General features: G+C 40.5%; 1 protein-coding gene across 2 annotated transcripts in view; it reads left to right on the plus strand.

Moving 5' to 3' along the window:
• brip1 (BRCA1 interacting helicase 1) overlaps positions 1-16,845 on the plus strand; it is a 34,846-nt gene that overhangs the window by 324 nt on the left and 17,677 nt on the right. The window contains exons 2-14 of one of the 2 annotated variants that reach the window (XM_062386177.1): positions 15-132; positions 2,012-2,123; positions 2,655-2,870; positions 3,944-4,089; positions 4,652-4,795; positions 9,729-9,995; positions 12,811-13,032; positions 13,139-13,338; positions 13,416-13,548; positions 14,033-14,187; positions 14,293-14,470; positions 14,746-14,886; positions 15,745-15,906. In XM_062386177.1, the coding sequence (XP_062242161.1) occupies positions 40-132; positions 2,012-2,123; positions 2,655-2,870; positions 3,944-4,089; positions 4,652-4,795; positions 9,729-9,995; positions 12,811-13,032; positions 13,139-13,338; positions 13,416-13,548; positions 14,033-14,187; positions 14,293-14,470; positions 14,746-14,886; positions 15,745-15,906 (2,169 nt within the window). In that variant the 5' untranslated portion in view covers positions 15-39. The remainder of the gene's footprint in view (positions 1-14; positions 133-2,011; positions 2,124-2,654; positions 2,871-3,943; positions 4,090-4,651; positions 4,796-9,728; positions 9,996-12,810; positions 13,033-13,138; positions 13,339-13,415; positions 13,549-14,032; positions 14,188-14,292; positions 14,471-14,745; positions 14,887-15,744; positions 15,907-16,845) is intronic. The other variant, XM_062386178.1, reaches the window with a different exon arrangement.

Genomic DNA, 16,845 nt, shown 5'->3' on the forward strand with positions numbered 1-16,845 from the left:
TCCTGCTCGTTCAGACACGTCAGAGGGACGCAGAGGAACATGGCGAAGTCCCCAGTGGAGTACACCATTGGAGGGGTGAAGATCAACTTCCCCTGTAAGGCCTATCCTTCCCAGCTGGCCATGATGAATTCAGTGAGTAGCACCCTGCCCACTCACCTGTGCATCTTCTGTTTCAGAGATCTTCTTCATTGGATTTTCATTCAAGTTGTACTGTGTTTCATATTTGTTCAGTTGCAATGCAGTTAGGAGGTGATGTGACATGATTATCACCTCTTGTGATGAAGGCTTTTTGTGCAGTTTATGCTTGTGATCATTTCAGCCCTTTATTATAATCACAGTCAAGCTAGTTGGACAGTTGGGTCTCAGCATTCTACTGCAGCTGTGTCTGGACTGGATTCAGTCTTTACACTATCTTGACAAATCAAATACAGTTTGTTTATTTAGTTCCAAATCTCCTGGTTCTATTTGTGCAAACTAGGCATTGTAGGACACTGTAACAGCTATCGACTCTGAACCGGTTCACACCCTGGCTGTCAAATGTTCAACTACAGGTGGAAGTCCAATCTGTCACTGATGTGGAAAAAGGATCCTATGCATTTTAATGAAAAATTGCCTCAAAAATATTCATTGTTCTTTGTCATATTTGGATACTGAAGCATTATTTAAAGAGAGCCTCACATCTTCTCAAAATAATGACTTAAATACATAACAATGTATTCATTGATAATATGAATCTATAAAATAATGAGTATCTTTATCTCTTTTTTTATTATTATTAATGATATAAGGTGACAAAGCAAGACAAGGTAACAGAGTGGCAGTGGATTACACATATAGATAAGCATAGAAGACATACAAACAAAGACAGAGCAGTGACAAAAAGGGTCATGGTTGAAAAATGTCTGATCCAATAAGACTCAATTAAACCAGTATTTGTGGTAGGCAGAGCGAGACAGTCAGCATGGGGATTTTTTATTTTAAATTCATTTTTCTAATTCAGGGGAGTTTTAGCTTTGAGCTGCACCCAGACCCAGGGGAGGGTGCTAGGCCATTGTATGTTGTGTGCCTTTTCTCTTTGGACCATTCTCAGACTACAAAGAGATTTGTACGGGTGGAACCGGGGAAGAGAAGCTTAGAAAAGTTTTGGGGGCAGGCCATTTAAAGCCTCTTCTAAAAACAAACAAAAGAATATTTGACGGAATCCTGTACTTCTCTGGGAGCCAGTGTAGAGATCCAAGTACAGGTGAGATTGTTTGAGGGCTAAACAGGGATGATTAGCTAATGTATGAAAAGAGGGCGATGTAATTATCGTTGTAATTATCCAGTTGTGATGTGATGAAGGTATCTTCAGGTTGTTGAGAAAGGAAGGGTTACGTTTTAGCAATATTTCTTAGTTGAAAGTAACAGCCCATAACAACAGTGCTGCTATGTTAAATGTCAACACAGGCTCAAAGGTGACACCAAGATTTTTAACTTGGGTATTTAAGTTAGGTGCGAGGGGCCCTAAATTATTCTCTATACCCCGGATGGGAATGGGGTCCAAACAAGACCACATCTGTTTTACTGTGGTTTAACTGAGGACGGCCTTTTGCCATCCAGGCTTTTCTTCCTGGAGTCATGTCAAGAAGAGACTTAACTCTATCACTGGACTCTGGAGGGAGATGAAGCTGAGTGATGACATAATAAAATAACATCTTTGCGTTTGAGTCTAATGTGTCAGAGCTCCTCAAATTTAAGCTGAGCCTCAGCTCTTTAATGAATTATCTACTGTTTTGTTAGTTTGCCACAATATCTGACCAAAACTTACTTTTCATAGATTTGGGGTCTGATTATTGTTGATATGGATTGATTACATATTGTGCTTTGATATGTGTTGTCTTTAAAGCAATGCATGGAGAAGGTGCACAGAGGGAAACAAACTAGTCGCGTCTTAAATTGTGGTGTGGTATATAGAGATTTTGCACTTATTGACTGTTTTAACTGACTGTAAGTGTGTGTATCTTGTCTGCAGATTGTCCGTGGGCTGAACTATGGGAATCACTGTTTGCTGGAGAGTCCCACAGGAAGTGGAAAAAGCTTAGCCTTGCTCTGCTCTGCTCTGGGCTGGCAGCGGGCTCAGTTGGGTAAGCCTGAGAGAAGATGGTCTCAATATCCTCCAAGGCAAAGCTTTTAAGTTGAAAATCAGTTACACAGATTTGCACTTCCCCGTGTTCTTTCTTTATAAATTGCTTCATATGCAATGGTTCCCCCACCCACACACTATCCATATAAGTATGCTATGTATTTGTAATAACATGGTGAACTTTATGTTGGTGTTTTTCTGATCTTAAAGCTTTCGATTATTTAAAAACCATTTAGCCGCATTGTAGATATTTTTCTTTCTATATGTTTTCTTGTTTACAAATATATGTATATATATAATCTCTATAAAACGGTAATATCATGTAAGATTGGAAATACCTCACTGTGCTGAAACTCCTTTTTTTCATTACTGAGTGTAAATAACCTCAGTTACAATATCGCTATACTCGTGTTTTTGCCTCCAGCAAGGAAGTCTTGGCGTTGACCTCAATAATACTTTACCATTTCACACGCTTACCCCATATACAGACTCAATGTCACTGTTATAACTGTCTTCCATTTTGTGTTGACAGCTAAGCTGCAGGAAGGTGGAAACCCAGTGGACGCTAAGAACCAGTCCGACACTTGTAAGAAGCCAGATGTCAACACATACTGCCAGTGTGTGTGCCACAGCAAACCTTCACCGGTGTCGGCCACAGTAGAAGTCCAACCCGCTGTTGTGGACCTCACTGTGTCACCGCTTAAAGATCAGAAGATTGCACTGCATTTGCCCCCCACACCTGCACATTGTAAGTGTCTTTCTGTCCCACTTTTGTCTGTTGTACCATTTGAATGTTCATCACAAATACATCTTCCTCAACCTGTGTTCACTTTGGATTTCCACTGACTAGAAAAAATGAACTAGTGGGGATAAGCACTCTGAATAGACAGTGACAGGTTTATCCAGTGGACTCCCAATACTTTGTTTCTCTTGACTGTTTTTTCTGTCATTCAACCAGGAAGGTATTGTCAGTCCTGGAACTTAAGCATTGTAAGTCTGTTGGTCCTCAGTTTAATCGTCAAATCAGAGACACAGAAAAATTGTCTGTTTTACTGGTAAAATGATTGTTTTGACGGGTGTAAATCTCCTCATGAACCATTTAGATATATGGATACTATCCTCTGTCATGATGTGTGCAGTTATATATTGCACTATTGCCATATGTTGTGATGAAGCAACATCTCTGGAAATTGTGTTCAGAAACATTCAGATAAAATAACTGGAGATAGGAATGTCTGTGTTTTAGCGACTCCAGGGACCACACCAGTGAATTTACCTCAACGCATTGATGCAATAATCGTGTTAATTAAATATAATGATCCTATAAATGGAAAATGCAATCACATATTATAGTCATAGCTGTCACAGTAGGAACCGTGTATAATTCTGTGTGGGTTCTCAAGGGATTACAGACAAGAAAATGCAGCCACTGGTTCTTCCACACTCCCTGCTTTGTTACCATTGTTGAGTCAGCTCAGTGGAATCTCAACTATCAAGTTTGATGAGTCATTCAATGAATCATTACACCAGTACTCAGAAGTACCACATTTCTAATTACATAAAGTCGCTGTATATTTACAGGTTAGTATAACAATAAGGTTATGTTTCCAAAAAAGTATTTCACTGCTTAAAATATTTAGATATTTTGAAAGTTACTTTATACCTGAGGAGTTGCGTTTTCTTGCCTGTTTTATAATATGTCATCAGAATTAAGACTAGACCTGACTTGACCTTTTCTACACAAATAAGATCTAAGCCGTTTGCTCAAACATGCTAATTTATGTTACTGTATATGTTCCAAACATATTTATATTGTTATAGTGCTGTCACCAAAGGAGCCACAGTCCAAGAGGCAATCCATAGCCTCCCGCCTGTCTGAGAAGTTCCAGTCTTCCCTGAGCTCTGACTGCAACAACGACGATGACTTCCAGCCAGAAAGGAAACGCCTTCGGGACGCTGAGCAAGAGGTAATCCTCGACGCTTCGTAGATACCTTAGTACATTTTTACATAATTCACTTTGATATACTGTATGCGGAGGATATATGGATGTACTCTCTGCCTCGTGGTGTAAAATAAGGAAAAGTAATACCTGTAGTAGTTTGATTAAATTGTATTATTGATATTTAACAGTAGAGTACTGTCACAATGTGTTGGTCACCGTTACAATGTTACCTAGATATAGGTGAATCAAGATGCAATGCACAATATTACTGCCAGACAATGACATACTGTAAATTCATATATATGCATATGTATTTAATAAACACATGTCTGAACTGTGTAACGGCACAAATATTCATTAGGACTCGAGTATGAACTAATTATATTTCAATTGTCAAAGATCAAGGTCGTTGACTTCGAAAAATCCCAGATAGAATAATGAAATTATGGTATTTTATATCCAAGAGTTTGAGGGACAAATTAACTGGCATCACAGTGACTAAAAGTCAATCAGTACATTTCAGCAAGACTGGTTTGTACTGGTTGTAATGTACATGTTAAGTAATGTGTAGTTCATTAATGTAAAGTGTCCTCAGAGCCGGAAGAGGAAGCGCCTGGAGAGGGGAGTGATCTTCATAGATGATGAGCCGGAGCAAGAAAACCAGCCTCCAGGGCCCAGTTGGGCCACACAGCCAAACAGCCCCCTGACCGGTTTACCCTCATCATGGAGCGTGAGTGCACTCCAGACAGAAAAGCACACTTAAACCAGTCATAAGTTAACTGCCACATGGGGGCAGTAATGTCCATGTATTTCTTTCTTAAATATACTGTGGACCAACCTTGATAATGCTGAAAAATATATGGGCATCATGCACCTACATTCCAGACTCCGTCTAGTAGGAACACATGATCCTAGAATATTTAACCAAATACGAGTAATTTAGTTAAGAAATGCTAAAATATGAATGGAACATATATATGGATACCATCTTCAATATACACTATTATTAACAGATCAAATTACTTAATAAACCTTAAAAAGCAAGTGTAAATAATTGTGATCATTAGTGAGTCTCAGTGAGCTGTTTATCTCAGCCAGCATGCACAACATCAAGGCACTAACATGGAACTAAAGCATATTGTTAATGTAAAGTTATTACACTTTGGCTTGTCCTGCAGTGAAATGTCCAAAAGACTGCTCTGAAATGTTCCTCCGTCTCCACTATCAAGACATTTAACTTGAACAAAGTCGTTATTATTATTGTTATTTGTGTTTTTGCTGCTACAGATGTAAAAATGCCCTTGTGAAAAAGTCTGCTGCACCCTGTCACTCACCATGTAAGCAATATGGTCAGAATCATCATTCATTGCCACCACTGGGTGGCGCTACGCTCCACGAAACGAAAGGCATGTAAATGCTGGAAATATACGAAATTTGAACATTCATTTTCTACAAACAGATTCTTGTTTGAACAGAATACCAAGATTATAAATGCATTGTTATTATAAACAGTTTACTTTGTTTTATCAAATTAAGAAACAGGTTAGTACATGTAAACCAGTCTGTGTTTATCCAGACAGCTTTTACAATTCTATTTGACTGGACCAGTTGTGATGATGTGTATTTCTTTCATATCTGCAGATTATTCATTGTCATCTTTTTCAAGACTGACTATCATATTTAAAACATGAAAAAATATTTAACAAAAATTAATGAGTTATCAAAGTAGATGCTGATATGTTAACTGTTGATCCGTTAATCAAATTAACAATATTAACATCTCTAGATTTGTTTCAGCACTGCTGTATTGTAATCTAGAATGTACCCTTTACTAGCTGGAGATCATGAACTTACTGCTGAAAGTATCTCCAATACTTGAAAGGTCTCAGGAAAATGTTGATGATTTGTTAGAACAATCTTGATGAATTATTTTGAGGTGCAAGTTGAAAGTCTATGTAATTTCAACCCATTGCTGCACTAAGACGCCACCAAAGCAGGTGCAACAAGTAACATCATGTTCCTTAAGGTATTAAGATGCTCTTTCTGGTGAACAATCAAGGTTCCTGAATTCTCTACAGGTTCCAGACACCAACAGGTTACCCATAATCAGTACATGTTGAACCATAAACTACTGTTCACAGGAATGGTTGAACTTTCACAACTGCGTCTAAACCTGCCACAGGTGTGTTGCTTGGATTGAGATCTATGGATGACGGGAGGTGGAAAAAGAGGAGGAGGGAAAGTGAAGTTGAAAAAGCGCGTCCGTCTCTGGTTTCCCTGCAGCTACATAACCCGGCTCTTTTGTCCTGTGAGTGCTGACTGACGGCCTGAATGGAGCCCTTTGAAGCAAGCTCCAGTTTTAATTAAGAGGGTTTGCCTCGCTTGGGCCGCTGATCTGTGAAAGCCACGGGGATAAATATTGAATGGGGTTCACCCGCTGGTTACTGTGCCCGAGGGATAAACAGGTGCTTTGGAGGGCAGATATTTGCAGTGGTACCTCCCAGCACCGTGTGGTCATATCGGTAGGAAGGGGTGTTCAGTGTCATGTCTTCTGAGGTATTGGCTATTGAAGCACACCCTTATTGGAATGAATTCCAAGCCCTTGAAAGCTGTGGAATGAGGAGCAAATTGGCGTCCAGCAAGAGGCGCCAGTGATACCATAGTGATCCGCTGCCTGCGGCCCCTCTGTGCCCTATGACTGGCCCCCCGGAGTGTGAGATTTCCATCTATCAGGTGTTGGCAGGGAGAATAGCAACAGAAGCCTACCTGTGAATTTTCTGAGGCTTTCAGTAACACCACTGACCTCTGTTCTGTCAATTCAAGAAAGCTATGGCCATTGCATACACTTACACCTGGCAGCGTAAACCAAGAAATCTGTCATACCTGAAGGAACTTTTACAAGCTAGACAAAACTTAGCATACTGTTACTAATTAAACCTGTATACCACGATAAGGTAAGCCGGAAGAAACTTTACCTTTACTGTACAGTGTACCTGTAAATGCTGGGATAATAGGGAAACACTTCACACACATAATGTGTTGTTTGATAGATAAATGGCATCGTCATTGCAGGTGGCACCCAAAGAGTAACACCAGTGAAATTGTTCTGTGCTGAAAGAAGCATTATATTCTTGTTGCGAGCTGGTGTCCTGTTTGCCCCTTTTGCCAGTTATCTGCATTCCTTTCTAGGGGGTGTCTGCTCTGAGCTGTGGGGCCAAGCTTGAAACCTTGTTGTCCTGGCATCTCAGAAGGCAGGTATGTAAAAGGATACTCTTGTGTCAGCTGTTTCCTGCTGCAGCTTTTGACAAGGGCCTCTATTCATCAGCAAGCTCTTCTACTCTGCCCCTGCCCACCCCTTATTCCCCTCCTGCCAATGAATAAGTAATTATTGGCCATCTTGGAGCAGGATATTTGGATGGCTCTATTTAATGTGGCAGCAGCAGGTAAGGTGATCGGGCCAAGGGCCCAGGCTGTGAAGCGTAACTGTTCAAGAGGAGAAAGGTAACTTGAACTGGTGTTGGGGCCCTACAGCACCTCTGTTTATTTTTCACATGGGCTCAGGGCTCGTTATCCCTCTTAACTCTGAGAGATGGCTCTCTAAGGCTTCTCTCTGGCCGATACTCCACCACATATTGTAATATTTGATGGGGAAACAAGCGTGGAAAATCTGGGCTCTTGGGTAACCGGAGCTACTCATCTGTCATTGGGAGTGCTACCCTCTGATCCCCATCGTAAGTTGTGATGCATGAAAACACATACCAATCATTCTTATATGGAGCCATTCAGGGGATTTTATAGAAATTTAGAGATGTGCCTTTTTTTAAGCCTGTGAATAAAATGAATTAATCATTAAGAAAAAAATTGATTTTCTGAATCCCTGAAAAATAAGCCAAAGTGTTTTTACAAAAGTCTGTTACCATGCAGTGGAGACCGGGTTTGCCTATTGATCCATCTCCATTTGCTGGAGATCATCAACCTGTTGTTTTTCCATTCAGAAAACAGTGGTTTATCATCAGTCTCCCCTACTGTATTTACAAATCGCATAATTAGAAAGTAAAATGGCAAATTTGAGTTAGTATATGATTTGCTGACCTCATAAGACCAACAAAGCTAAAATAAATCAAAACATACCTGTAAGGACTGTTCAAGCCCTTTATCCTCAAAAGAGGGAAGCAGCTCAACTTGCCCAAAAACCATATTTGGACCCTGTCTGAGATGCACAACTCCCATTTTGATGAGAAATGTGTTAGTGTGGGAGCACTACAGGTATTTTGTGGGCCAGGAACAGGATACAAAAGGGAATCGGTTATCAGAACTTAAGCGTGTGTGTATTTTATTTGTCAATTCAGCATATTTATATTAGTTCCATTGCTGCTGCTACTACTACCAATACAATTGATATATTTTACCCTTCAGTACCTTATATATTATACTTTAACACTTACAAACGATATTCAACAGTTTGTCCTATATTCTATTTGAATTTCGGGATTTGAGAAGCCTGTTATGATGTATGTGAGGCACTGAGTGGTCAAAGAGTACGCCACTTAAAAGAGCACAACACATAAGCAGGATCAGTTTCATAAATGGTGCTGGCTCCACTTCACCTTTGAGAAAAAGAATCCACCACGTCACTGGACAGCTAATTATGTAGCAGCTACATTTTCCCAGCTAGCACAATGGTAGCCTATCCTCTTTCAGACCCCGAAAAGGTCACTTGCTGTAGAGGGAGACAGGACACCTTATGTATGATGCAAATTCTTTATGCTTCTCCATGTGCATATCAAAAACATTCTCCACAGTCTGTCAAAAAGCTTATTGAGACACTGGGTAATGATGATGAGTTGTTAGCGCTCTGTATCATACTGCATTGTAAAGCTGTGTATGCTATGTAAATGCATTTTATATTAAGCTGTATGTACTAAATATATATAGTACATGTATTATATATATATATATTTAGAATATATATACAAAAAATTATAATGGAGATGAAAACTGTGTTTTTGCATATATAAAACATTGTGTGATTTATGTTTAAATGAGGAGGAGGGATTGAATTAATTTATTCCAAGCTTTGATACACATCTGTTGTACAAATGATTGATTGTTTGAAAATGTATTAACAGTGGCCTTAAGAATAAGTAAATGCCACTGTTGGTTATGTCTCATAAATGGCCAGCCAGCCAGCCTTATCATTAATTAATCAATGCGCTCTGTGCAGTGATAGTGTGCAGTGGAACCGTGGCTGTTGCAGTATCTGACACAAGTGATTTTACTGACACAGATCAAATCAGCAATATCACTTTCCATTATTCAATATCATAGCTCAGGAACAGTGGTGATTGTGAGCATATCTCCTCTAACTTGACTGGATGGCAGTGGTGCCACACATATCCATATAGGTGGCTGTAACTCAAGAGATAGTTCCAATCGTCTACTTATAGGCAGGTCAGTGATTAGTTCTGGCTCCCGCAGTCTGCATGCTAAAGTTTACCTGGGCAAGACACAACCATCACTTTGTCATTTTTTATAGAGTAATTAAAACTGCACAGTGTTATCATAAATGCAAGTTGCTGGTATTATGCCATTCACGAAGATCTAGGACTCCACTGTTCAGGCTAGATATGAACTACCACATCTGTTTATTTGTCTCCATCCAGGCCCCAGAACCCTGCTCCCAGTGCCCATGTGCTTCAGCCAAAGGGAGTGGGAAGGACAAGGATGGCAAAAAGAAGATTCCTAAGATCTTCTTTGGCACTCGGACACACAAACAGATAACTCAGATCGCCCATGAGTTGAAACGCACTGTTTACTCCAATGTTCCAATGACCATCTTATCCAGCAGAGATCACACCTGCGTTCACCCGGAAGTGGCTCCTCATTCCAACCGCAATGAACGCTGCAAGGAGCTGCTGGACGGCAAGAATGTGAGGATATATGCATGTACACAAACACATCCACACACGTACGTTCTTGCAAGTACTACATATGTAAAGCTAGGCATTCCTTTGGTGTTAACATGCAGAATACAATTGATAAAGACATAGTCAAGGTTCACAATGCAAATATCAGGCCTGAACTAGATTTTAGATTTCAAGTGGCCAAAAACATGTTTTTGGCCACTTGAATGTGATATCAAGACTGCTTGAGGGAATTTCTTCAACTTTTGATCAGTCGTCACTTGGACGCATAGATAAAGTGATTAGGTTTCAGTTGTCAATGGTAAAGGTTACAGTGACCTTTATATAAATCTTGATAAAAAAGTATGTAGAAATATGTACACAAACTGCACTGGTTGATGAAGGCATTCAACCGCAGTGTGGAAATTCTACTCTGACTGTAGAATTTTACTTTTAATTGTCAATTATGGTATCTGCCACAAAAATCCGGCGCACACTACAAAGTTGACATGAGACTTTTATCCTGTGAATGATATAGTTCATAGCTCAGGTCAGTTCAACCCCACATCTGAGGTGTACTCTTTGAACCAAGGTTGAACCCTCTCCAGCTGTGAAAACCAGCAGCTCATGACACATCCTTTGACCTTTTCAGACACCCTGTAACAAAGACCCAAAGGTAACTACAGTACTACCACATAAACCTCCGTCAATGCTGCAGCCTAAGCGCAACAATTATGCTTCCACAATGTCCACAATTGATCAGGCAGGCTCTTTTTAACACATTGAAATGTCAGGAACCATTGAGCCGGCAACACGAGACACTTGTATCCCCTTACATTGTCCTAAAGTTGAGGCGCCTACTGTAATGAGGATAATTAAGCTGTCAGTGGAGGTGTTTGCCTGCATGGCAATTGTCACACTTTGTCATATGAAGTAGCTGGTTGAGTTATTACTCCTTACTGGAGTGGATGTCATTGATGCTCTTGTGTCTTCATCACCTGAGGGTCTAGTCTAGTGAGTGTGAGGTTACTGTGCTGTACAGAGACAAATGGATTCATACACAAAAGCACAGATATATAATCGCGTCTTCGGTCAAAACACCTGCTGTCCGTTTTAACTGTGCTGTAAAGTGTAATGTGGCTGCGCTGGCCATCAATTCTCCCAACTCTCCTGACAACTTGTTCAGTGTCATTAAAGTGTCTGCATCATTGTGAGGAGTGTATCATCTCATACAGAGATCATCACTATGTGAGGAGGTTATTAAATCCACCGGTGTACAGTATTTTTGTGACAGTGTCACCTCAAGCTGTTGGATCCTTAAAGAACAGGGTGGGACATCTAAAGCAGGTTCCTCTGCTGACAGAGTAATTGGGGCTTAGTACATGAGATGCTGCTTCTTTACAAATGTTTCCTCCCTGTATGAGTGTCAGGACATGCAAACCACTACAATAGCTGCCACACCTGATCCTGCGTAGCCTTTAAGATTCCCTGTGTCAACTCTGCTCAATGGGGGATCTAATCTAAGAAATACACAGTGTTTTCAGAACATACTCATTTTCACTCACATTTGGTTATGTTTTAGCCTTATTTTTGAAATTGTTCAGATTTAATTTTGTTTCATCAGTCTACACTCAATATCCCATAACAAATGAAGATTACTTCGGGTCCAGTCAAGTCTCCTGGATGGGGACCGTTGATGGGCCGCTATTTTCAGGTCTCTCCAGAGATGTTGGAGCTCTGGCCTGGTCATTCACAGACATTTGCATTGTCCCTCAGCCACTCCCATGTTGCCTTAGTTTTCAGCTGTGACCCCAGTCTGAGGTTCTGAATAATTTTATTAAGGATATCTCTGTACCTCACAGTTTGAATGTGTCATAACCAAGGTGATGATGCAACTGAAGACAACTAAGGCTCTAACATAACCAACTGGGTATCTGCAGAGAAGGAGAGAGAGATTGTTACTGAAGGCCACACTTTATAGACTATGAACACTGAGCCCAGGGGCCCACAGTTGGCACTGATACGATCAGCTCCTCCCAGCAGGAAAACCACATACACACAGGAGAAACTGACAGGGAGGAGCAGGATTCATCAAACCATGGGTAAATTTGAGTGAAAGGAACATAAAAAAAATCGACATGGGTTTTTCAATATACATATTCTAAGTAAAAATTGTAATCCCAATTATTTTGTTCTGATTATAATAAATGTTAGTAAATAGGCCTTGTTCCTATGTCTTGTATGTGTGTAAGAGACCAGTCAGACATCACTGTTTCAGAGATCAAAGGAGAGCTGTTAAAAATATTCAAGCTTCTCTTCTTTTAACTGTTGTCTGCAAGTTTTTGTACAGCTCACTACTTCTCATCAAAAAAGTAATTAACCTTGATATATTTTTGCTGTTTATTGGGCTTGAAAAGTCCTTTAATTCGATGTTGAAGAAGGAGTGGAAAACACAGGTACTTCTGTCCAGCTTTGCTTCGACCCAAATGGTCTCCCTGTACATGCTGCTTAAAACACCCTCACAATTTGAAGCTCTACCATTCTTCACTGCTGCAATGATCTTGGGCAGTTGATGAGCGGTGGGTGGTTTCTTAAAGATATAATATTAGTATAGAGATATTAAGATTCATGAGCAATATATTACAACTTAATTTTGTGTTTGTTCTTATTCATTCAAATTTATATTTGGGACATTTTGTCTAAATGTCTTTGCTTTGGCTTGTCCTGCCTTTGTCATTCCCTGTGAAGCACAATGGGATATTGGTTCCAATTGTGGTCAATTAATAAAATTAGTTATTACAGTGATATGTTTATCTTGTCTCTATACATTTGTATATTACAGGGAAAGACGTGCAGCTATTTCCATGGTGTCCAGAGGATGCGGGACCAGTACACTCTACAACATGTCCATGGGCTACATGAAGCCTGGGACATCGAGGACTTGGTCGCACTGGGCAAAAGGATCCGCTCATGCTCTTACTATGCTGCCCGTGAACTTAGGCAGGACGCCTCCATCATCTTCTGCCCATATAACTACCTGCTGGACCCTATGATCAGAGAGAGTGTAAGTAGATTTTAGTACACAACCATCAGGAAACAAAGAGAAGGAGCGACAGATCAGATATAATGCCAGAAACTAAAGGTATTAACTGCCCGTCCTCCTCCATCAGATGGAGATCGACCTTGCAGGCCAGATCTTGGTGCTGGATGAAGCCCACAACATTGAGGACTGTGCCAGGGAGAGTGCCAGCTTCACGTTAGACCTCAACAGTTTGCTGACGTGCAGGGATGAGCTGGACAGCATGGTCAAAAACAAAATCAGAGCCTCCAAACATGAACCCCTCAGAGACTTCTGCTACACCCTTTTCAAGTCAGTATCTATCCTCATATTCAGTAGCTCAGTTGTCTTTCATAATTTGAGGAGGAATTGAATTCTTTTTTTTGCAGCTGGATCCAGGAGAGCCAAGGCCTGATGAGTGAAAGAGGATATGAGACTGCAAGTAAAGTCTGGAATGGGAAGGTTATACTGGCCATCTTTGACACGCTGGGTATCACTGCAGCGACCTTTGCTATTCTGAAGGTAAATCTCAATTAGACATTTGAAGTAGACTACACTCTTAAACACAATTATGAGTGTTATTCACCATGAATTAGTGCAGTGCCTATTATATGGCTGTTTGGAATGGGTGGCTTGCTTGGACAGTCTGCAGAACCCTGAAGCCAACACTGGTGCAGAATCAGCTTTTGTTGCTGTGGTCATAAACGATGTCTGTGAGAATTGCGAGTCGGCCACCTCTGTCAAATTTCATGCCTCCCGACAAAATAATGACACCTCTAATGTGCGACAGGCGCAAAAACTCAACACGCCTATAGTGTCATCGGACGTTGTGTAAACATTTTTAAAAATGGACAATGTGAGGAAAACCGGAGGAAATTGCGGGGTTTGACTGTATTGGTTTGTATTGGTAGTGCGAATCCCTGCCCCCTGACGGTAGCAGTCAGTACCACCTCCGCCAAATTTTTTTTTTTTGTTTTCACATGTCCACTGTCTTTATATGTGACAGAACAACCTGGCAGCAGTGCTGGAGAAGGACGAGAGGGTTGGTGTCGTTAATGGTAAAGAGGAGATGGTGCAAATCCCAATCATCAGCTCAGCTACCTCCATTGTCCTCAAGAACCTCTTCATGGTCCTGGATTTCATGTTTAGGGACAACTGCAGGTCAGAGACAACCCAAAGAAGTCAACCTTCAGAAATCCTGAATCATGCCAGCTCAGATTCAGATACAACTGAAGGGTTGCTTCGTTGTTCTCTTTGTCGCTGTAGGTTTGCTGAAGACTACCGGGTCGCCCTGCAGAGGAGCTACGCTTGGACCAATCAGGTTCCACCCGATGCTCCTGATGCCCAGGGTTTTTTTGTTCGACCACGCGGGCGACAACGCCAGGGTGTCCGTGTCAAGAAAGAAGTGTTGGCACTCAGCTTCTGGTGCCTCAACCCAGCTGTGGTGAGAGGTTTGATAAGGCAGATCTTGCCATCTAGTCCACATTGATCTTTCACTGAAGTCTATAGGAAGAAGAAAATAACTTAACAGGCTCGGAAATATAAGTTAAGTTAATATGTCTTATGATGATATGAATGTCAATTGCTATTTACATTTTTCCAGGATTTTTAACTTCCACTGAGCCACCATCAACCCTTATGTTAAAGGTTCTCATGATGGATTAAATTACAATGAATTGCCCCTCTGAGGTTGATTGTGTCTGTGTCTGTCCCTTCAAGGCTTTCTCTGACTTGAGTGGGCCGGTGCACAGCATTGTGCTGACATCAGGAACCCTGTCACCCATGGGCTCCTTCTCCTCTGAACTCGGGGTGAAATTCTCCATCCAGCTGGAAGCCAATCATGTTATCAACAAGTCCCAGGTTAGTCGCCCATGTCATTAAGCCTTAGTGAAAACTGTTTGGCTACACTTCAGGTAAATTTGTTTGTATTGTGTTGTACTGTAGGAGCGCTTGATTCCTAAACTGTGACTATCATCCACATTAGCTGGTTTGACTCCTAATTATCACTCATACTCAAAGGCTCAGGAGTCTGTAACATCCCTAAGCTGTCATCGTTAGTCCAGTTCTTCAAAAAGTCTTCATCAGAGTGGCTGATTGTTTCAATAGGTAGAACTCTGAAGCAGAGGGTACATCATCTATCAATTATCGATAGCACTTATTATTTAAAGGACCGGGGCTGGAACTAATCCCAGCTGACAATTGACAAAGGAGCAGACAAATAACCTTTAACTCACACATTCACCTACCATTAATTTAGAATCCCCAATCTACACAACAATAAAGATTTTGACAGACAATCTGAAATGTTGTACTTGCATTTCCTCCACATCTGTCACAGTGCTACTTCTGTCCAGCAGATGTCACAGTCTAGCTGCCTGATAGCAATTCAGCTCATCTGAAGGCCTCGTGAATGGAGATGTTCAAGGCTTTTACTGTCTGTTCTTTTTGCCACATTTAAATCACTAGAGCTGACTCATGTTAAAGATGCAATTAAATATACGTCAAACATGGAAACAGGTGGGTTTCGATTCCAAATGACAAGTCTCCTTACAAACAAAACTGGATTATATAACTTAAACATGTCAGGCAGTGCACATGATCATTTTGAACAGTTTATATGATACTGGGAGGTATTTGTGGTTTTTATATGTATATGTTAACAAATAATTGAGTTATATTGGTAACATCACTTAAGATTTCTGCTGTCTCTATCTTCAGGTTTGGGTGGGCACTATTGGTGCAGGACCTCAAGGCAGAAAACTCTGTGCCACCTTCCAACATACTGAAACATATGCGTTCCAGGACGAGGTGGGGGCCCTGCTGCTCCATGTGTGCCAGGTCATCGCCAAGGGTGTGCTCTGCTTTCTGCCTTCTTACAAGGTAAATAAACCACACACACATTATTCTGAAATATGTCAATTTGACACTTTGACCATGTTGGATACTGTTAATGCATATACATGTTGTGGTGCTTTTAGAATCACAATATGTAGCTACAGAAGAGTAAATATTTATATATATTTCAGATTTGACTCACATTTTAGTCTTTAGTCAGTTAAAACAACAGCTCTTCAAAATTAATTTGTATAAAAGATTTGGATCACGTGAAGTAATATAAAGCTAGCTATATAGCTTGCGATGTTCAGTTGGTAGAAAAACCTGAATGCTATTGGGCCTTCGTTTGTTGTTTTGATTTTGATTATTCAAATGGATTATCTCTATTTAGTCTAAATATTTAGTCACTTTTCTCCTCCTCTACAAAGCAATTTATACTTTTTGCTTGAAACGTGCAGTACAAACTTTATTTTATCAGGTACAGCTTATATTAATATCATTAATGTAATACAATTATACTATCGCTGAAAATAATTCATCCATTTAATTGAAGTGTTGGTGGACTCTTCATTTTACCACATTTTACCATTGGGAGGAGCTAGAGACCACAGAGTCAATGCTTTTGAATTTGTGTTGACGAATGGCACAGAAAACTAGTACCAGTTTTTTAAGGCTCTACTGGATTCCAACAGATCCCTCTGCTAAGACAGTGCTGTATGTAACAATAGATCAGCACTAATCAATAGAGGCACTTGTCAGGTTCTTGGTAAAGGCCGTCATCCTCACAGAACTGTATCCTCTTTCAGTTAATGAGTGCGCTTCTGAGAGCGCACTCGTAGACACTTTGTCCCCCTTTGTTTGTTATGCGTTTTCGTTCATGAATAATTAATGTACACTACAGCTCACTTGTCACATTAGCTTACAAAGGGGCAAGTGGATTTAATTTATTATTGTGTGTTTGTCCACATTGCACGTTACACGTGA

Source organism: Platichthys flesus, chromosome 4 (genome assembly GCF_949316205.1).
Source record: "Platichthys flesus chromosome 4, fPlaFle2.1, whole genome shotgun sequence".
In the NCBI taxonomy this organism is placed as follows: Eukaryota; Metazoa; Chordata; class Actinopteri; order Pleuronectiformes; family Pleuronectidae; genus Platichthys; species Platichthys flesus.